Source organism: Panthera uncia, chromosome F1 (assembly GCF_023721935.1).
Source record: "Panthera uncia isolate 11264 chromosome F1, Puncia_PCG_1.0, whole genome shotgun sequence".
Classification (NCBI taxonomy): Eukaryota; Metazoa; Chordata; class Mammalia; order Carnivora; family Felidae; genus Panthera; species Panthera uncia.
Window position 1 is genome coordinate 8,877,420 of NC_064813.1, and position 23,511 is coordinate 8,900,930.

General features: G+C 41.9%; 1 protein-coding gene across 2 annotated transcripts in view; it reads left to right on the forward strand.

Annotated features, from left to right (window-relative positions):
• Positions 1-17,826, forward strand: part of GREM2 (gremlin 2, DAN family BMP antagonist) — a 108,516-nt gene extending 90,690 nt beyond the window's left edge. For both annotated transcript variants that reach the window (XM_049635139.1, XM_049635140.1), the window contains one exon: positions 14,913-17,826. In XM_049635139.1, the coding sequence (XP_049491096.1) occupies positions 14,913-15,420 (508 nt within the window). In that variant the 3' untranslated portion in view covers positions 15,421-17,826. The remainder of the gene's footprint in view (positions 1-14,912) is intronic.
• The last annotated feature ends 5,685 nt before the right edge of the window (positions 17,827-23,511 follow it).

Below are 23,511 nucleotides of genomic sequence, written 5' to 3' on the forward strand. Positions count from 1 at the left end.
CCACACTCATTCTTATCAAGGCCTGCAGCAGCTACCTCAACCATCTGTCCCTGGACCAAGACACTTGATTTCCTAAATAAATGCTCAAACCCGTTAAATTTTAGAGTCCAGAGATCTCTGTGTGATACTCCAAAATTCACATACACAGGGTAAATACTTATAGCAGTAATACTTATAAAGTTGAAAATTGGGACACAATCTAAATGGAAGAATAATTAAGTACACTGAACACATATCTATTAGAAAATTCTATAGTCATTGAAATTTATTTGTATTTCTCTTTAATGTTTTCTGAATTATCCAAATTTTCTAGAAGTATAAAACAGAATTTTTGCCACCATATGAAAATATTATTTTAAAGACAAAAACATTGTTTAAAAAGAAAAGCAAATTAACGTGGGTTATACATAATGCTATTTTTCAACCAAGGCAGACATCTCTTTTATAATGTTCTTGAAGGGCAATCATGGAACTTTTATTTACGTATGTTCTCAGAGATAAAGTATTTAATGTGCTATAAACCTCTTCATGTACTTTTTTTTTTTAAATGGTTGATTTTTACTGATTTAGATTTTAACTATAAATGGAATTTGTTGAAGACATTGTTTATTTTAATTTCTCTGCTATTTTTTTTTAAATTAGGACAAAATTCACGTACTATAAAATTAACCATTTTAAAATGCACAAGTCGATGACATTTTAGTACATTCACGAAGTTGTGCCACCACAAGCTCAATCTAGTTTCAAAACATTTTCGTTACCCCGAAAAGAAATCTTGTTCCCATGAACTAATAGTCCCCCATTCCTCGTGCCACGTCCAGCCTCTGGAAACCTCCAATCTGTGCTCTGTCTCTGTGGATTTATGTATTCTGGACACCAGTTCACTTTTTAAAGAGCTATAGTTGTTATCTTTTAAAATAACATACATTCAGCAAGAATACTTCGCTTTGGCCTACCTGCTTTGGAGCAGCCAGGAGCCCTCTAAATAGTGATGGTAGCTCGTAGGGATTCCTCTCCCTTAACACCCACCACTGCCATCGCCAATACCTCTGCCAAATACCTATGGTTTTCTAAATATTAAATGTACAGGTTTCCTTATGTGGCCCTTTTTACCATAGTTGATACCTGCTATGGATTCTCTTTAGCTTTTTAAGCTCCCACTCCACGTGTGTTACCTGAAAGGGACCCAAGCTTCATGGAAAAGTAGAAGAGAAGGGCAGGCAGGTCATGAGAATCAAATGAGTTGGTTCCTTTGCAGGCCTCTGCATGCATGTGAAAGCCAACATCCACCACATCTGAATTGCACTGGCCGGTCCCTGGTTCAGACCCTCTCACCTGGGCCCCGTGCAGGGATTTCTCCCAACATTAAGATCCATGGAGCTGCAGAGGCCACAGTACACAGGCGTGAGAGAAAGGCATCCTAAATGGAAACATACAGCACAATACTTGCAAATCGTCTCCCTCACATCTTCCTGTCACAAACCATTAAAGAAATCCTCTATTCTAAACATGGGGAAATTGCTCACAGAATGAAGAGATGTTAGATCTGAATTTCAATTAACTTTAACACTGATTGCTCCATATCACTGGATTAGTCTCTAGTCCTTATTAATGAAGATATAATTAACGAAGTTTGCCCTGGGCAATGGACCAGAACCTAGATAATTATATTTTAGACAAATAACTTAGGCTGTGTTTTTCAGAATATGGAATGCTTATTACAAATGCTATTTCTCAGATTCCAGCCCAAATCTTGAGAATCAGAACTCCTTCAGTATGAGGTCCTGGGATCTGCATTTTTAACAAGTTCCCAAGTGTGTCTCATTTATAGTGAAGTCTGAGGACCACTTATTAAAGAAAGAGAGTCTTATATTGAATCTGTATTGAATGCAAATAGTAGATATTGTTAATAGAACTTGCTCTATAGAAATATGTGCCAATACTTGTGTTTGGAAACAATACACTAGAAAAGATTCGATAAGCTTGACGTAAGGTATAACTGGCTTTATTTGACGTTAACGAGAAACATTCTCTAGAATTACTTCAAAAGTTGAGTAGAAGTCTTTTTATTTACATTATTTATAATTAGGGTGATCCAAGAAAAGATCTAAACAGAGAGTTATAAAAAGCAGAATGCACACCAAACATATCATGAGCACATGTGCACTCAGTAAATATTTGCTGCCTGAATGGTACACTTAAAGTTACTCTATTTCCTAAATAAAAGGCAAAGGACTGATTCCTAATCTCTCAGGCTTTCTTCTTTCTCAAATATCAGTTGTATTATGACTGTTTGAATATTAGCAATTATGACATCTATAATTTCTCTAAAATATTACATATTTGTTCATTTAGTCAATAAATATTTATTGGTCATTTTCTATATGCCAGGACCCATGCTGAGTTCCAGAGATATGGTAGTGATCAAAACAGACTTGATATATATTCTGATGGAGTCTTCCATTGAAGAGGACTAGCAGCTTAGGTGTTTGGGGAGAAGATTATCTGAACATCAAGGAAACCTTAGGAAAAGTACCAGGAACCTCAATCACAGGCATCAGCTTGGCACTTGCCTCATTTTGTTCAGCTTTTCAGGTGATATTGGTTGGGTTGCTGATGTGGTTCAGAAAGTAATTTCTGTCTTTCCCAGTTGGTCCTTTTACTCCATTTGGAGTACACTGTTAAATATTTGGACGGTTAGATGAATTACTGCTTACCAACAACATTTCAATGTACAGAAACCAGAATCTATTACCTATTATCCTCACTGCAATCTTGCTCCCACCCTATCAAGTCTCTAAAACTCCTCCAGCCAAGACTGATGAAACATCGATCCAGTGAACACTTCTCAATCTTCTCTCATCTGACTTCTTAAAGCCTAGCTCTACCCTTCCTCTGCCTCCTTTGTAGGTTTCCTCTCCTCAGTGTCTGGAAAAGCTTATACCCCAGAGTTCCACCTGCAGCCCACTTCACGTCTTGCTCTACCCCTGAGCAAATGACATCATTTTTCCTTGAATTCATATGTCTTTCTAGTTTTCCCCATAGAATTTATCCTGTTATAACACGCTTTATGTTTAAAAGTCTTTTCTTTTCACATTGTCCTTCTTTTTCTGTGACCAAAAGGTATATATGCAAATTTTAATTCTCTTGTTGTAAGCTTTAAGTATTTAAATATTTCCTGCTGATTGTTTACTCATTAGAGTATAGAATAGTATTTGATCAAAATAGCATAATAAGTCACAAATTAGTAAACAAATTATTAAATACAAAAAGGTAAATTTTAATTACTTACCTCTGTTAAAAAGATGCCCCATACATGGAGACTTACTACTGTTATTTATAATTTCATGAATAAATACTAGTTATTGCCAGGAAGAAACAAGATTCAGCAAATCAGCAGAAAATTTCTACCATATAGTGTGTGTGTGTGTATGTATGTGTATGGTTATATTATGTGTACAATTTATGCTAAAGAAATATGTTCACAAGAAAAGGTTGTAATAGAAATGTGTTTTCTAATAACAATGTCTCAATTTCTTAAAACCTTTCAAACTTATTTACATGTAAAATACCATTTCAGCAAAAAATTATTTTTGGTGACAGATCACCCAACAATTTAGGTCTTCCTTCAGGGTTGATTTAAAGCAAATTATTGAAAACAATCTGACATGGAAAAGGATCTATGAAAATGACTTTTACTTTTTAGTGAGAGTACCAATATTTAGAATTGTCTTTTCACTTTGTACCCTGGAATCTTTGTTATACCCCAAGCAATACAACACAGTAGAAGCAGGGTGGATGAAAGCTGTCATTTCCTTTTGTCACGTGGGGGAAGGGACACTGATAGAGGCAGGAAGCAGCAGACTTGCCTGTCCCATTGCAGACACTTTCAGTGTAAAGACAACTTCTAGGGCAGATCTCTGAGAAGAGAAGGAACAAATGGAGGTTGAGAATTTGAAAATTGCTTCCTTCAAAGCCACCCTTGAACACATACCTCTTGGAAAGACTTTCTGTAACCCCCAGGACTGTACTTCTGCCAGTTGGAAGATGAGAGATGCCAAAAACATTAGGTCAGTGGCAGAAAATACAAAAAGAAGTGGGCAACAGCTTGAAATAAAAAGAGAATAAGGACCCAAAAAAATATAACTACTGAAATGTAAGCAACAGTTTATTAGATTGTAAAAAAAAAAATTATTCTACTTTAAAAAGTTATGTTGACTTCTGATTTTGATAGCCTAATATGCATTAAATCATCATGATTAGAGTCTTGCATAAAAAGGATCATTACTACTGAAAAGTTAACCCAGTTTCAAGTTCTTCTTTATAGTTTTTGAAAATAGGGGCACCTTGGGGCACCTGGGTGGCTCAGTCGGTTAAGCATCTGACTTCGGCTCAGGTAATGATCTTGTAGTTCTTGAGTTTGAGCCCCACGTCAGGTTCCATGCTGACAGCTCAGAGCCCGGAGCCTGCTTCAGATTCTGTGTCTCCCTCTCTCTCTGCCCCTCCCAAACTTGTTCTTTGTATTTGTCTCACTCTCTCTCAAAAAATGAATAAACATTAAACATTTTTTAAAAAATAAGGACACGTCGGTGGCTCAGTTGGTTGAACATCCAACTCTTGGTTTGGGCTCAGGTCCTGATCCCATGGATGGTGAGACTGAGTACCACATCGAGCTCTAAGCTGACAGTGTGGAACCTGCTTGGAATTCTCTCTCTCCCTCTGTGTCTCTGCACCCCCCACCCTTTCTCTCTTTTTCAAAATAAATACACCAAAAAAAATCAAAATAAAAACATTCACATCTATACCAGTGTAGCTAAAACCTACAAAAGCATTCAATCTTTCATTCATTCATACATAAATAGGCATTTAAAACTATTCTGCAGACCCACCACAAGTCAGTATGGAAACAAAGATTAAATATCTTATCTTCCAATAACGTACACTCTAGTGAGGGAAAGTGTGCAGCAAATAGCCATCCAGTGCCCTGTGGTTGTAATGAGACAGGTATGATGGTGGCAGAAATGAAGAATACAGGAAACACAGATGGTGTCACAAAGGAAGTGGCATTTGAATGAAACTTAAATGCCCAGTGGTGGTCAGAGAAACAAAAGAAATAACTGTGCAAATGTTTGCAGGTGGAAAACAGCCTTGCATGTGGTAGGACACAGAGTTTTGTGTGTTTCAAGCATAAGGCCATATTGTGAGGGGATAATGTGATAAGACTGGAGGAGACAGAGATCACAGAAGTTGTATACACTGTGCCAAAGACTTTGAATTTGCACATGATGGGAAATCTGAAAAGGGTTTAACTGAAAGGGATAGACAGATCTTCATGTTAGGATGTTCATTCTGATAGGATTCTGGAAGGTATATGTGAGTGTGAAGGCAGGAGGCCAGTGAGGAGACTGGTGTAATATTCAGGTGATGAGCACCCAGACCAAGGTGGTAACAGCAAGGTTTAGCAGTGAGGCAAGAAAGACAATAAGGTCTTATTAATGGATTTAATATGGGAGAAGATAGGATACTCTCCATACCCAAATAAAAGTGATTTAAATACTAAAGAGTTTATTAACTAACAACATCGAAGTCCAGATAAGCAGCTCTAGGGATAATTAATTCAATGGCTTTCCAACATAATCAAGAATCCAGCAGCTTTCCATTTTGTGCTTTATATGGCAAAGGTTTGACGTTCACCCCATGCTGTATCTTCATGGTGGCTGCCGAAGCATCGGTTATCAGATCCTTGTGTCACCACAACCCAGACCAGAATAAGTTCTTCCAGCATGTCTCTTTTTCCTGGGGAGTAAAACTCTTTGCCAGGGGGTTGTTTCTCACATTTTGTTACTCATTGACTTAGACCTATCAACTCTGTGCTCCATGGTATGTGGCAGCATCCATGAAGAACCTGGGCTCCAGCACCTGAACAGCATCGTGCCTCTGGCTCTCAGGCGGTAAATCAACGAGAGCCTGCCCTAACTCTCATCTCTCTGGCCTGGCTGAAAGGATAAGTGCTGTGCTCTTCACTGAGATAGTAACTTTGCGAAGAGATGAGTGAGAAAATAGGATGATATTTGGAACACATAAAATTTGAGGTGCCTACAGAGCATCCAGGGAATATTTGGTGGAGTCTGGGAATCATAAGCAGATAGCAGCTGGTGGCTGAAATGGGCACAGATGAAATTCTTAGTAGGAATGTGAGGAAAGAGAAAACAGGAAAAACCCTTGGGGAACACTAACCTCTAAGAGGAAGCCAGAGAGAGAAAAATCAGTAAAACACATCAAAAGACTAAAGAGAAAGAATAAAAAGACTCTTGTCGTGAATTCCAGAGGAAGTGAGCAGGGGGTACACAGTTTCGTGAGGCTTCGGTATATGCTATGTCCCACTGTTATGCACTGTCACACTACAAGTGAAGCAAAGTAGCTGGAATTAGAGAGTGAACAAGAAAAGTTGATGGGGTGCTTGGGCGACATGCTTTTTATTTTGCTCAAAGCATTTTGGACAGGCCACTCTGTTTTTATGTGTACGCTGATGCAAAATCTTTACTCTGCTGTCGAAGACGTGGAAGCCTGTTGTTCTAGAAGCTCATCCTGAACACACAAGGCTGTCCCACAAGGGCTTGAGGAGTGCAGAATTACTGAAGTATGACGGATTCCTTGAACCACAGCCTGAAATCTTCATCTGAAAATGATAATAATAATAATAATAACAACTATGATGATGATGATGATGACGATGAAGGTTCTGCTTAACGGCTGCAGAGAATAATGTCACTGGCTATAAAATCTTTAATAGATTGCTCATAATTTCTTCCTTCCTTTCAAATAAAACTCATGGTCCTTTTCGTTCAGAGAGTTCTTGGACTATGACTGGATCTCAGTTCCACATTCCTCATAACAGAAACATGAAACGGGGGGTGGCAAGTGCCATTAACACCATTTTACAGGGGAGAACCCAGAGACGCTTAGGAGTGAGTCACATAAGGTCATGAGATGGGCAGCCTCAGGCCCAGAAACCATGTTCTCACTCCCATCCCCAAGTGACTCTGCTCTAGAGAAAAGCAACCATGTGTGGATAAGCTTACAGCTTTCAAAGAGCTTTCCCATCCGTTTTCTTATTTAACTTAACGCTTTGCTGCCATCTTGCCTCAGTGTTACATTTCCCAGACTGAGTTCATCCCAACAATTTTTTCAAAGATTAAGAACCCTGATCACAAATTCCTAAATGATACACTTGCTATCCAGAAGTCAAAGTAAGTAATGATAGTATCATTTCTTCTTTGGTTGAAAACTTTTTTTAAAAACATAATATAATTTCTCCAGATGAAATTAAACTTCTCCTGGAACAAAATGATAGTCAGTGTTCCATTCAGGCACTTTCACTTGGAAAAGTAAATGATCCATTTGGATTTGAAACTTTTTTTTTTTAAGATTTTTTAACCTTTATTTATTTTTGAGAGAGAAAGTGACAGAGCGTAAGTGAGAGAGGGGCAGAGATAGAGAGAGACACAGAATCTGAAGCAGGCTCCAGGCTCTGAGCTGTCAGCACAGAACCCGATGCAGGACTCGAACTCACGGACTGTTGAGCCAAAGTTTGACGCTTAACTGAAAAAGCCACCCAGGTGCCCCTGGATTTCAAACTTCTGAGTCATGTGGGTTTCCCTGATCATTCTGCTTTGAAATCCTAAGCCACTTCCTATTCTTCTCATGACAGTTCAGGTTTATTTGACAATAAGTTTCATATTAAAAAAATAAAAATAAATAAAAAATAAAAATTTAAAAGAAGAAGATTTATAGTTACTACTTCTTATTTTTCCTTTCCTAAAATTTTAATTTTCCTCCTTACTTAGAACAAGTTGCAATCACTCCCTTTCAGTGTACAACTAAAGTATTTGAGCTCGGTGATCAACTCCCTTATAATTGGAAGAATGCAACTTAAAATAATAATAAGACATCATTTCAAATTTTTCAGATAGGCAAAAGGAAATAAATCGTTAGCACCAGGTGTTAGCAAGTCTGTGTAGGAGCAGGGACTCACATATTACTCAGGGGAGAGAATACTGGTATCAGCACTTGAAAAGTAACTTAGCAAAACTTAGTCAAGCTCAAGTTGTACATATCCCATGACCCAGGATCTCCACTTCTCAGTGTCTCCTCTAGAAAAACTGTGACAGGTGGGCACAAATAAATACACACAAAACTGTTCAGTGCAGCATTGTTGGTCATACTGACAAAATAGAAGCAACCTCATTGTCCTTCAATAAGGTGAATTTATCAATGTTATTTAAGATTCAGCAGTGGAGGTGAATAGAGTCCTCCTAAAAACGTCTACATGTGTAAAATCTCAAACACCTATTGTTGAATTTAAAAGTTGCTCAGAAATTTTTAAAAATTAAAATAAAATAAAGTTGCTCAAGAAGAGTATAGCTATATATATGTGAAGTACATATATATATATACTTGATATGTGAAGGTCAAACGTGCACAAAAACATGCCCTCATACACAAAACATAACCCGTAAACATATTACTAGGAATGATATAACCAACTTTAGGATGCTGGTCATTTCAATGAGTGTAGAAGGATAGGAGGACAACACTTCGGTATCACCCATATTGCTTTATTTCTTTCAAAATTGAAAGCGATAGCAAAATAAAGATGGGAAATATTATTGTTTTAACCTTGGTGGTGGGTAGAGAGAGTTTATTATATGTTCTAGCTTGCCCTATGTTTGAAATATTTCATAGTTAGAAATTTTAAAATTCGGAGCTACTTTTCTAGCAAAAGAGAACAAAGATAAAAAGAAAGCAATGGCTGAATTGGGAGAGAAAACGTTTGGAACAGGATTTGGCAAAACTTTTCTGTGAAAGGCCAGGCAGTAAATATTTTGGACTGGTGGGCTCTTCCATCTCTGTTCCCACTGCTCACTCTGTTCTTGTGACACAAAAGCAGCCATAAAGAAAATGTAGCTAATAGGCATGGGTGTATTCAACGTGACCTTGTTTACAAAAACAGACCTCAGGTTGGGGTAGGCCCACGGGCCATAGTGAGCGGCAGATTACGGTGGCTGAAAGTAAGTGGTTTTAGCAGACAACGGTCTAGGCTAGGAGGAGGAGGCCTGAGCCAAGGAATATCCACCACCAGTTGGAGAGCTCAAGCACAGCCTCCCAGCCCAAGAAGCCATGTCGAGATGAAGTACATTTGGCTGCTGAGGTGCTAGTAGTAACACTCACAAAGATAATCTCTAAATGCTAACCCTGTTGGGGGTTTTGTTTGGAGTTTCCTGTTTGATTTGGATTCTGTTTTCACTTGGGCCATGGGAGCAACTTTGTCTCAGATGTGTGTGCTGATATTCAGCCTTGGGTGCTTCCCTTCAACCTTCCAAGGATATCCTAGAATTCTCAGGTCACAGAAAACGTTCGGGCCGCATCCTACCTTCCACTAATGCACAGCTCTGTACTGTCTTGACTCGACCTCTAAAACTCAAGAAGGTCACTCTGGGAGTGAGTTAATCAGCTTAACTGAACCCTTGGCCTCTGGTCACTTACATACACCTTTTGGCAGGGAGGATTCAGCACTGCCACGGCCTTTCCTAGAAATTAGGAAGCATTATTGCTCAAGCTCCTATTGTAGAACCCCTGGACACTTCTAGGAAAGGTTGACAGAAGGGGCCAGTTGTTCTTTAGCTGCCTACATACTACCCTGGTCTGTGTAGCCCCTGTTCTGATATCAACAAAGGCCAGGCCCTGGGGGTGTTACTTAAGAAGAAAGTGCTTCTGGGACGCCTGGGTGACTCAGTCGGTTAAATGTCCAACTTCAGCTCAGGTCATGATCTTGAGGTTTGTGAGTTCGAGCCCAGCGTCAGGCTCTGTGCTGACAGCTCAGAGCCTGAAGCCTGCTTCAGATTCTGTGTGTCTCCATCTCTCGGCCCCTCCCCTGCTCATACTCTGTGTCTCTCTGCCTCTCAATAATAAATAAACGTTAAAAAAATATTTTTAAAAAGTAAAAATAAAAAAAAGAAGAAGAAAGTGCTTTTGCTATCTCTCTCTCCCCACAGCCTACTTTGACCAACCCCGCTGCTTAGCATATCAACATTTATGGTCCTGGCACCCCTTGCAAATTTATAACTTTGTCAGGCCACAAGGATGGTTAATAAAACAAACAAGATTTATTTACGAGTTTCTTCTGAGACAAGCCAAACACAAGATGTGAGGGTAAGATGAAAGATGTTCGATGCAAACAACGAAATGCAAATTGTATGCATTTCTCTGAGTAGCAAAGTGCTCCAAGGCAAAGCTGGACTCTGCAGTGCTAAATTCAGGTCCTGGTGGGGCCACCGACATGTGTGTGCAAGTGTGTGTGAAACAGTGAACTGAAGAAAGAGGCATGCCTGTTCTCTCCTGAGGAACCCCACACACTTCAGGGCCACTGTAGTATCTGCCATGAGCAAAACCTGGCTCAGAGCCTTTAGTGTGCCCTTGAACCCTTGAAGTGAAGAGGATACAGCCTAACAGTCGCTGCAGCAAATACCTCTTGCCTACTTACCTGTCCTGACACTGAGGTTCCAGATCCTTGACAACCTTCCTGTTGCTATGTGTGAAGGAGTATAAAGATATGAGATGGAGGAAAGGAAAGAGAGGAGCTTGGGCTGATCCCAGTCACCTAGCTATCATCAGCCTCTTTTCTTGGTCTTGAGAATGGGAGATTTGCTTTTCTTCTTAGGTTCTTATGAGGCATAACTTCTAAGGGTGATTGCCAGATGTTTTGAAAATGTTTCCAAGTGTTCAAAGAATGCATGTTGTTAGTCATCACATCTAATACTGTGACTCTAAGGGGTTTTGCCCCAAATTGATCAGAACATGTTTTAGTTCTGTTCTCCCTGACAACAGCTAGGACCTGTTGAGTGAAAGCATGCATTTTTTTAGCCTATCAGAGATGCATGTGAAGCTGTTCCTGGAACTAGGTATGGAGGACCAGGGTGACTCTGTAAATCTTTCCTGGCTGGGACTTACAAACTTTTGGTTGTGTTTACTCAGAATGTTAATAATTTTGGAAGTTATTAAAATGGAACCAACATACTTTCTTTTTAAGAGACTATTGAGATCACAAATCATTCTGCAAATATAATAAGCTGTGTAAGTTGAATGAGTCCAATACTCAATTGCTTGCCATGAGTCTGCTAGAAGCATGGCCATTTTAATATGACAATTCGTGCTGGAACTAAGGAGGCATGAGGAAAGTCCTTTAAAAATTCGGCCTCATAATTTCAGTAATTGCATTGCACAAAATGTTTTTACAAAAAAAGAAAATCTTTCCCTTTTTCCCCGGACTGCTCTAAGTGTTTTTACTTCCCTTGCCTCTTGTCATTACATTTATCTACCTCTGCACTCTTGTCAGTGTCACTGCCTGGGAGAACGTTATTTGGAATTTAAGCCACCCATTTACCTGTTACTTCCTGGGCATCTCCTGCTCCCTCTCCAGGAGGAACTGATGCTCTTTCCTTGTGCCCCTACGCCCTGGGGGCACTGGTGCCAATGGAAATCACCCAAAGCATTTTTTTAAAATACAGATCTCAAACTCCACCTCAACTCTACTGATTCAGAATGTTTTGGGGTGGAGGTGAGGAATCTACATTCTAAAACATCCCGGTGATTCAGATGTTCTCCGTCCCAGGATCACCACCATAGAAACCTACGCCATTGTGTCTCTAAAACTATAGCACCGTCAACTGCATGCCTTTCTCTAACTTCTAAATTGCAAGCTCAGGGGCGCCTGGGTGGCTCAGTCGGTTAAGCGTCTGACTTCAGCTCAGGTCACGATCTTGCGGTCCGTGAATTCGAGCCCCGCGTCGGGATCTGGGCTGATGGCTCAGAGCCTGGAGCCTGCTTCCGATTCTGTGCCTCCCTCTCCCTCTCCGCCCGTCCCCCGTTCAAGCTCTGTCTCTCTCTGTCTCAAAAATAAATAAACGTTAAAAAAAATGTAAAAAAAAGAAATTGCAAGCTCATTGAAGGCAATGAAATGCATGGCATTCATGGTTCCTTCAGCACATATTTATTGAGCACCTATAATGTACCAGGCATTGTTCTGAATGCAAGACATATAATAATGGAAAATAGGCGGTCCTTCCTTCTTGGACCTTAAATCGAGTTGGAAAAGTCAGACAATGCAAAAATCAGTAAGATTATTCAATTCTATAGGATGCTAAGTGCCACGGAGAAAACCAAGGCAGGGAAGAAGGAGACAATGAATGCCAGGGTTATGGTGAAGTTACCTATTAAGGCCTCACTGGGGAGGCGATAATTGAGCAAAGACTTGAAGACTGTAGAAGAAGGCCATGCAGATATCTGGGAGAAAGGCAAACATAAGGCTTTAGAGCAGAAAAAATGCCACACATGTTCTGGAAACAGAAAGGTGGCGAGTGTTGCTGGAGCAGAATGAGCAAGGGGGACAGTGTAGGTGACGAGGCCCATGAGGTAACGATGGGGACAGCAGATCTTGTCAGGGCTCATCTGACACTGGAAGAATTTTAGCTCTGTCTCTGTGGGAGGTGCTGGAATTCACAAGGCTTATTAAAGTTTATTCCAGAATAAATACTCAACAAAACTTGATGAATGAAGGAATTCTCTGCTAGACGATTTGCAAAAGCCTCTTGTGGCTTACACTTAGACTAATAACAATGACAGAAAGAAATATTTTAGCATAGATATTTTAACACCAATATTTTTAACAATGAGATAGGTATACTCACCTGGAGCTAGCATGCCTGGAGCCAGGATTCAAATACTTCACATACTGGCCATGTGATCTTGATAAGTTGTGAAGCCTCTCAATGCCTCAGTTTCATCATCTATAAAATGGGAGAAATAATAATAGCTATTTCGTAGAATTTTGATGATTAAATATGCTTATACATGAAAGGAAAATGTAAGAGCAATGTTTTTTTTTTTTAATGTTTATTTATTTTTGAGGGAGAGGCAGAGAGAGCCCAAAAGAGCAGAGGAGGGGTAGAGAGCAAAGGAGACGGGAACCGAAGTGGACTGTCCTCTGTGCTGACAGTGGAAAGCGCAATGCGGGGCTCCAACTCACGAACCCTGAGATCATGACCTGAGCCACCTAGGCGCCCTAAGAGTGATAGGTTTTGAGCACCAATAAATACGAACTATTATTATTAGCAGAAATATATTTAAGACATTGATAATACTTCAGAGAGTTAATATACTTACTATAAATTTTAGCCATGATGTTTATGCCTGTTATGTAATTAGTATATACTCTACAACTATATAATTTTTATATACATATAACTACATGCCATTTTGTACATGTTAAAAGGGTGTACGTGTTAAAGGGATGAGAGTCTCGGGGCGCCTGGGTGGCTCAGTCGGTTGGGCGGCCGACTTCGGCTCAGGTCACGATCTCGCGGTCCGTGAGTTCGAGCCCCGCGTCAGGCTCTGGGCTGATGGCTCGGAGCCTGGAGCCTGCTTCCGATTCTGTGTCTCCCTCTCTCTCTCACCCCCCCCCTTTCATGCTCTTTCCCTCTTTTTCTCAAAAAAAAAAAAAAAAAATTAAAAAAAGAAAGGATGAGAGTCTCATGCAGTTCTACAAATGCTAAAATACCCAGCGAGGCAATGAACACATGTGACTATGATGGTGAGGATGACAAGGGTAAAGAAGGAATTACAGGTGTCAGGATGTAAGAATCATCTCTACTGAGAGGCACTGCTGTCCCTTGAGGGTATTAATGTAAACATTACAATGGAAACTGCGAATTAAACTTCAGAGACATCAGTTTGCTTTCTACAAAACATGTTTCAAAGGAAGTTTTCTTCCAGCTCCCATCCCTGCACACTTGTGTCACCAGGCCCTAATATGCAGACGGGAGATACAATCTCTTGCATTGTCTAAGGCAGTTTTAATACAGCCTTCGTTTCTTAATTCACAACTGGGAAGTGGTTTCCACTATAAGAAACTAACTCGTGGCTCGCTTGAATTAACGTGGCTATCTTCGTGCAGATGTTAAATGTGATTTTTTATTCATAGCAATTAACAGAGGTGTAAATACTGCTTTTCCTAATCTGTGGCCATTCCTAAGTTTAGTACTCATTTATTTATTTATTTAATATTAATTTTGGGGAGAGCACAAGCTGGAGAGGGGCAGAAAGATGGGGACACGGGATCCCAGGCAGGCTCCAGGCTCTGAACTGTCAGCACAGAGCCGGAAGGGGGCTTGAACTCACGAACTGTGAGCGCATGACCTGAGAGGAAGACTGACGCTTAACCGACTGAGCCACCCAGGCGCCTCCCCCCCCCCCCAAGTACTCATTGTTAAGAAACTTGTGGAACCATACCCACCTTTCCTTTCCTTTTTGTTAATTTTCTTGATCATATATCCATGTCTAGCGGTTACTTTCGGTGGCTCTGGAGGCAGATGCCTGGCTCGAAATCCTGGGACATTCTTAGTCATTGTGTGGCGTTGGGCAAATTACTCAATGTCTATGGGCCTCAATTTCCTCCATTACAAAGTAGGGCTAATATATGCCACCTCCAATCTACTGTTTTGAGAATCAAATGAGGTAGACGCGTGATGCGCATAGGGTAGCACTGCGCAAGTACTAAGTGAAAATGCAGTGACATTTATTGACTATCACCGGCACTCCAGCAAACTGGCTTGGGCTATTTTTGACAACATTTGCTTTTTAATTCTTCTGTAGTTGTCCAACGTGTGTTCGTGTTCTAACTGTCCTGGCACTGTCTCGCCCCCGTCTTGCCTGCGGGGCAGTATTTAGGACAGCGTCCTTGCACTCTCCCCTCCAGCGGCCCCACCTGACTGCAGCCCTTCTTAATGAAACCACGAAGACCGGCTGCCCGCCTGCACCCGCCACAGACGCCCCCTCTAACTCTTCTCTCGTTGCAGGATGTTCTGGAAGCTCTCCCTGTCCTTGTGCCTGGTGGCCGTGCTGGTGAAGGCGGCGGAGGCCCGGAAGAACCGGCCGGCGGGCGCCATCCCCTCGCCCTACAAGGACGGCAGCAGCAACCACTCGGAGAGATGGCAGCACCAGATCAAGGAGGTGTTGGCCTCCAGCCAGGAGGCCCTGGTGGTCACCGAGCGCAAGTACCTCAAGAGTGACTGGTGCAAGACGCAGCCGCTGCGGCAGACGGTGAGCGAGGAGGGCTGCCGCAGCCGCACGATCCTCAACCGCTTCTGCTACGGTCAGTGCAACTCCTTCTACATCCCGCGCCACGTCCGCAAGGAGGAGGAGTCCTTCCAGTCGTGCGCCTTCTGCAAGCCCCAGCGCGTCACCTCGGTCCTGGTGGAGCTCGAATGTCCCGGGCTGGACCCTCCCTTCCGACTCAAAAAGATCCAGAAGGTGAAGCAGTGTCGGTGCATGTCGGTGAACCTGAGCGACTCGGACAAGCAGTGAGCACCTGCGGCGGGACGCAGCTCGCCCCGCGCGCCAGTTGGCTGGGCCGCCGCCGCCTGCGTCCCCGTCCTCTGAGCCCACGCACGCGCTGCCCGGTGGCCCCTTCCGCAGCAAGCACGTTTCCTGGGGCCCACGGCGCCCTCGTCACACGCGCGGGCCACAAGCGGAGCTTCGCTGCGATGTGTTCCTGACCGACCGCGGGCCTCTCCTATGCGTCCCAAACGGGCTGCGTTTCAAGGCCCGAGGGACGTGGCTGGAAACCCACCAGCCACCAGTCAGCGGCCGGAGAGGGCCTTTCCCGGGCTGCCCTGCCAATCCGGCATTGATGTTTCCACCATGTGGAAAAGCGAGTCTTTCCCTGGCCTCACCCTACACTCCAGCTCCCCCTTCCCAGGAAGTGAAGGATGCGGCCCTCACGCCTCTCCCGCTGGGCCAGGGCCCTCCAGCTGAGAGGTTCCCTTGGGAAGGGAGGGCTGCCCTCGCGCTGCTGTGATGCGGTTCTGGACAATGTCCGGACACAGGGAGGTTCTTCTAAAACCCCAATACTGAGAAGACCACTTGAGCCACTGGGATCATGAAATGGGCTTCCCTGGGGACCTTGCTCAGCAGGCCACACTCTCCCCTACCCCCGGCCCCCACCACCTCTTCCTCACTTCCCCCCCCCCATCTGTGGACTCAGATGAACCCTGATGTGCATGCTATTATTGCTGCAATTAGAATATTATTACACACAAAGGTCTCCATATTAACGCTGGTTTTGTAATTGACCTGTATTGTAAAGAGCTGTTAAAAAGCACTATAGACCTATCCATGTATTGTTTCACGTGTTTGGACTCTGGCTTTGCAGCACTATTCTGAGTCAGGCCCACAACAAGGTGTTTCACTCAGAAATAATGCCTAGTCAGCAGTTCATTGTCATGCACCTATTCTTAGATTGGGCAGGGAGACGCCAGGTGATTTTACATTGTGATTTGACAATGAATAATATTTCACTGAAGGTCCTAAAGCATTGCAGCACAATATAGGAAGCGGATTGGGATGGAAGGGTGTAGGGAGGGGACTCACTGGGAAGTCATTAAGGGGGAACTTAAAAGCCCTATGATATTTAATATGCACATGCGGTGTGAGAAGTTATACTATTTTACTGCCATGGCACTAAACAAAAGATATTTCCTGGTAAAAGAAATATTTAAAAGTATAAGGAGTCCATTCACTTTGTGGTGTGGGAGGAAATAAAAAATAAAATATATAGAACGGAAAGCTAGTTAAACTATCCTACAGAAGCTTCCTTTTCAAAGAGTGGAATTTTTGAAAAAACAAAAAGATGACCAACTCATTTTTCATTTTTATGAATCATTGAGGTTTTCATGTTGTGCACTCTTGGCATAAGAAAGTTGACATAATTTATCATCCTGAAAACTTATACTTACATCGAGTCCCTTTGCTAGATTGCCCCGCAAAGACTTCCCTGTGAGTAACGTTTATGGAATCTGTAAATGTGAATTAGATGCCATTGGCGGGAAGCAGCACACTTTGAAGACCTTTCATTGGTAATTCCCCCGAGCACTCAATCTCAAGTGCTGCTGCCAAAGGCACTCAGAAAAACCCATTTCCAGGTTTGTGAGACCCTCTACAAGCTGCTCGGGGAACTGAGGCTTCCTGACCTTTGACAGCGATGGGGGATCTGGAGGTGTTCACCCGGAGAGCAAGGTTGTGGCATGACGGTGAATCCGTCTCCTGCTTCTACGCTGCGGGTTTCATTTCTATCACTTCTGTAACTCCATGAGACCGGAGCAGAATGTGCTGTTGCACAAGAGGGTATTGGTTTTAGAAATGGTTATACGCAGCCCTAAATCAGGAGGCAGAACTCAACAGAAATCCTTGAAGGCTGGAACCTTGGGATAGAGAGAAAGAGTGGAGAGTGTGTCCAGCTTTAGAATTTATTTTTCCATTTAATGGAAAACCTCAAGCCAGACTCCGTGCGGGACCCACAGCAGAAATGCTGTGAAGGAAGGAAGTCCACGTGACTGTACCTGAGGTCAATGGAGTAGAGTAGGGTCGGGGTGGATGGGAGTCTCTGGCTGACAACAGAGCCAACCCTGTCATTTTATTAACACAGAACCCAAGTAGATAGGGGAAGGATTAAGCTATGAACTCACGGAATACAAACATGAGCACACACTCTTTGAACCCAACTGTGGGAGTAGCAATGGAAGCAATATGATATGCTGCAGTGTGAAGCTCCTTCTGGGGGTATGTACAAAGTTTACCTTACAATGGCTCAAATTGTATTTAATTTTTTTTGTCTGTTTATAAATGAAGAAAAGCTATAAGTATAATGTAATTATTTTATAGGTGTACTATTAAATTATAGAACAAATAAAGATACTCTAGGATTATATGTGATCCTGGTGTGATGTGCCATAAAAAAATGGGATTCAGAACTTGTTTCAGCGGGCAATGAAGGAGCACTGTGTTCAGAGTGCTTTTGTCCAGTCATGGTGAATTCAATCCTTAGTCTACATCATGCAACCAATCCCTTTGGGGCCTGGCACCATCAAAGAGAATCAGAATCAGGCATTCAAGGATCAGAGGTGAAGGGGATGGCTCTCAGTCCTGGTCTTGGGGAGTTTCCAAGCCTCTTACAGATTGGTCAGCAGCTGAAGACAGAATTCTTGAGCTCTTCTCATTGTGTTCTTTGAATAAGAAATACAGAAGTTCATCTTCCTGGTAGTGACCAGGGTACCACATTTGTGTCTTCAACAATCCAGAATTTGTCCTGAGTTTTGTCCGTTTTCACAATCACCTTTCAAACATTTCGACATTTCTTGATATCACAGTGTTTCTGTTTTTCAACTAATTGACTTATATGACATTCACGTAACTCAATTACCAATAAAAAATAAACACTATAATAAAATTGCATATGGTTGATTTACTCTATGGATTTCAAAGGAATGAAGTTTAACTTAATAAATAATTTATCTTAGTTTATTAAATGGGGCAGAATATTCCACTTAAATGAGGATAAGATAGTTCAATTTACTTGTTTCTGAAGTTGGCTGATAGATTTTTTAAGTTATACAGTCAATGAAAATGAATTTTTGCTATTGAGTGAACAACATAAGAATGTATGTATCCCTAGAAAGTTCCTTTGATGATTGATCTACACCACTGATGATTAGCTCTACATCATCGATAACCAATAAGACAAAATCATAAATAATACAGTTAAAACTTGTTTATCATTGGATTATCATTTGAATCCTTCTTTTTTTTAATTAAAAAATGTTTATTTATTTTTGAGAGAAAGAGAGAGAGACATAGAGTGCAAGCGGGGAGGAGTAGAAAGGGAGACACAATCTAAAGCAGGCTCCAGGCTTTGAGCTGTCAGCACAGAGCCCAATGCAGGGCTTGAACTCATGAACTGCAAGATCATGACCTGAGCTGAAGTTGGATGCTTAACTGACTAGGCCATCCAGGCACCCCACATTTAAATCCTTCTTAACCTCTACCCACCCTTGCCTCTTCCCCCAATCCCACTGCTGCTACTTCTCAGGCACAGCAGTCAGTGATGCCATTTACTATAAGGGAAAAGTGGGAAAACAAGTAGTTTCTGTTGTGGTGGTGGTGGTTGTACCTGTTGGCATTTCTGGGTTGTTGGTCTCTCTATTACTTAGTCTGGGATACATAAGGGAGGAGGGCAGAAGCAAGGGAAATCCCTGTAATGTCATTCCTTAGATCCCAAGTTTCCTCCTTGATCTGCCTTTTTTTCTCCACCTCTTAGAGCCTTATTATATTGGATATATCTATCAAATATATATATATATATATGTGTGTGTGTGTGTGTGTATATATTTTCCAGAGTCTATAGTGGGAGAAGTAGGCAGATTGTGTCTACTCCATGTTGTCTGGAGTCAGAAATCCTATAAATCTTTGTAGATGTACTACCTATTCTCTAAGGTTTATGGTGTGTAAACCTTATAGTTTGGTGTATATATTATGTATAAACAAAGGCCTCCAACATACTTGCCTTATATCTCTCCTCTGTTACTATTACATGATGTCAATCATATGGTGAATAAATATGACATTTTACAGAATGTCCATAAAATCCAGGCTATTTCAGATTACATCTTGGTAAAGGATGTAAGAACTTGCATAGACTTGGGGCACCTGGGTGGTTCAGTCAGTTAAGCGTCCGACTTCAATTCAGGTAATGATCTCGTGGTTCATAAATTCGAGTCCCGCGTGGGGCACTGTGCTGACAGCTCAGAGCCTGGAGCCTGCTTCAGATTCTGTGTCTCCTTCTCTCTTGGCCCCTCCCCTGCTCACCCTCTGTCTCTCTCTCTCAAAAATAAATAAACATTTAAAAAAAAAGAAACAAAGAACTTGCATAGACTTGAGGGCAAGACCATAAACATAAACCACTGTTCATCCCATGGGAACGCCAATGGCATCCACTTCTCTTTCCTGATAGTTACAGCTAAAAATATATTTCCTATATCAAGTGATGAGTGGTGTTTTAACCTGCTCTAGCAAAAAAAAAAAAAAAAAACACAAAAAAACAAAAAAACAAAAACAAGCAAACAAAAAACACATTGAGCAAAGTAACTACAACTGGGGCTACTGTCCTATCACCTGCCGTGTTCTGTTTAATTTTTGCAGGAAATGGTCTGATGAAATACATGGGGATATGATAGGAGTTACTATGATATTCAAGTCTTTGAAAGTTTCATTAATTTACTCCATTCCCTTTGGGATTCAGCATTGTTTTTCATTTACTCTTTTTGCTGAGGTAGGAAGCTTTAGAATCCCTACTTGCCCCTCCCTACTACATTAGTGCTTACTCAAGAAGTCAAGGAATTAATGTGAAGGTTCTTCAAACTACCATGGGTGTCCCTACCAATTAGGTATTTGGAGATTAGGGGAAGGACCAATAGATGAGTAGGCCCTCTGAGAACCAGACCTTGGCTAGGACTCTGATGGCCCTTATATATCCCTCACTTTAATATGGAGCCATGTTGGCTTACTGGGTCTCCAAGTATTTGTGTAAATTCAGAACCAGTGTTCACTAATCTTCAAAAGTTCTGAGTATTCCTTTTTATCACCATAGCACATTTACCTTAGTAAGTAGTTCTAAATTCCCTGGTTAAGTACTAGGGGAATAACAAATGAATATATATGCCTTGGTATTGAAGATTCCTTACTTCTAAAGACTCAGCCCCTCCTTCAGCCAATGGGTTCCATTCTGATCTGGAAACTGAGCAAGGAATTGTGATTTTTACTGAGATACTGCCCTGTCTCTGATAATCCATCATTGATTTTTTTTTTTTTGGTTGTATAAATTAAATAATATCCTTGTTGGTAGCCCATCTATATCATATCCAGGAACACCATGTTCTATTATCCAACTCCAAGCTGGGATTTTCTGGATATCACTCCAATCCCATCAGTCTTTGCAATAATTTTGCCCACAATACTCCTGAAAGTTAAGCACTGGCATCTGGCTTATATTATTTTGAGATCTTGCTCAAAATAATATAAGATCCATCAGGGAGCCTAGTTTTATAGCGTCTCTTCCTACCACTAGCTCTGGGCTACAGACAACAGGCATGGCTGAGCTTCTCAATGCTGCTGCTCTTCCTGACACAAACATAGGCAACATTCCTTTGGTGAATGTAGGCTCTCCTGGGACCTTCACTGGCTATTGGTTTTTTTTAGCTTCACACAGCAGACACATAGGGAAGCATGCCCACTTCTCTAAGCCTATGAATACTTTCCTCCACCATACACCATGGAAACTCTTGAAATTTTATTTCATTGAATATGGATCAGTTTTTGTGATACCCTGAGAATCAGGCTAGTACCTTATCATCATTCCTGGGGTGTTTGCCACAATGTTAGATCCTTAATCATGGGAGAGTGTTCCCATGGTTATGTCCAGCTTAATGTTCTGCTCTCCATCCCTGATCCGGTACCCTCAGGACATGATCCCACACTTACTTTCCTGGTTCCTGCAGTGACTTCACTCTCATCCCTTACCTGACCCAGCACATCTTGAGTAGGGGTGGGTGCCTAACAAGAGGCCTATCAGGTTCAAGGGAATTGGGGAATCTGAGATTCTTGACCACATTTACCAAGGTATTCCCATCCCAATTTTAGGGGTTAGTCCTTCCTTATTAGGCCTAACCTCGGCACAGAAGACGTGCTGGAGCTAAGAATCCAAACTTTTCTAAAGCAGCACCATTTGTACAATTGAGTCTGCCTGACTGTAGGAGACTAATTAAACTCTGTCAGACCATATTGCTTTTGTATTCTGATTGAATTGGTCATAAATCGCCCTGAGTCTTCAACAAATCAATGCCACTTGGAAGTTGTTCCCCAATTCCAAAGTCCTTAAAGTCACACTGTGCCTTATAATTCTTTTTTTTATGTTTATCTATTTCCTTCAAAAGAGAGAGACAGAGAGAGCAGGGGAGAGACAGAGAGAGATGGAGACAGAGAATCCCAAGCAGGGTCCATGATGTCAGTGCAGAGCTCCACATGGGGCTCAAACTCATGAACCCTGAGATGATGACTTGAGTCAAAATCAAAAGTCAGACATTTAACCGACTGAGGCACCCAAGTGTCCCATGTACCTTATAATTCTTAAGCACCAAAAGTATTGCACTGTCTAGGAGTTCCCACACCAACATCCCACCTCAGTTCATGCCTGGGAAAAATATTAACAGTTCATGCTACAGCATGCCAGGGCCCTGTCAACTGACTGGCAAGTGATCCATCTCCAAATCCTGTGTTAGAGTACACTTCCTGGGACCACTCCTGGAACTATCTTAGATTGGTTTCCCAAACTCTAAGACCAAGTGTTTTGTGCAGGAGATTTATTGGGGAGTGGTCTCAGAACATAGACCTGTAAGGAAGTGAGGAAAGAGGGTTGTGTAGCAGGAAGATCAAACTAGTTGCAACTGAGGTCTCATCTGATCCTATGTGGAGTTCTGGTGCTGTGATAGTGACTAGAGTTGTCCCAAATGGGAGCAAGGAGGACAGGAGTTTGGATCCCACATTAGCCAGTCACTGGCTTCAGGCATCCCCTGGAGGAAGCAGGCATTCTCTCTCATTAAGGTCCCCTCTTGGTGAAGGATCCAGCTTTGAGCCATCAGCAGCTGATGTTCACTGGGGTCAGGGGGTGAGGTGAGATGGGATGGGTACCTCATACTCTCATACTCTGAAGAGAGCATCTGAGTAGATACCATAATATCCACCTTAGCATGTGTGTGTGTTAGGGGAGAGAGGACAGAGTATGGGAGGAGGGGGGAGACAGTAAAGAATGTGGGTGACCTTGAAAGAGAGGCAAAGGAGGTTCCACTTGATTGGATAGGAAATAGAAAATTGCTGACAAATTTGATTGAGGATCATTCCAGTCACAATATGCAAGATGACTGGAGGGAACAGAATCCGTATCCAGTCAGGCCAACTCAGTAGCTCTTATAAGAAGTTAGACTGAAGATTAGGGCCAGACAAAGTAATAGAACTGAATCTGAAAGAGAAAAGTACATGAAATATTTGCAGAATTTGGTGACTGAGGAGGAGTCTGTTAGTGTAAAAGATGGGGAACCCCACACAAGTGAGGTGATGATGAGGGTTTTTAGAGATGTTAGGTCTGCAGTGATAGTGAAATATTCTATTTTTAATTTTTTTAACGTTTATTTATTTTTGAGACAGAGAGAGACAGAGCATGAACGGGGGAGGGTCAGAGAGAGAGGGAGACACAGAATCGGAAGCAGGCTCCAGGCTCCAGGCTCTGAGCCATCAGCCCAGAGCCTGACGCAGGGCTCGAACTCACGGACCGCGAGATCGTGACCTGAGCCGAAGTTGGACGCTTAACCGACTGAGCCACCCAGGCGTCCCTGATAGTGAAATATTCTAAATAAATCTGTCCCATTTGAAGAAATAGGACTGGAATAGAGCAACAAGCTACACCTGGACAAAACTAGTAAAGAAGTGAAATCATTATTAAACCCATGAACACAGGTGAGACTTCCAAAAGAGAGTGAGAGAATAAGGCAAGAGAGAACAAAGTTACATTTG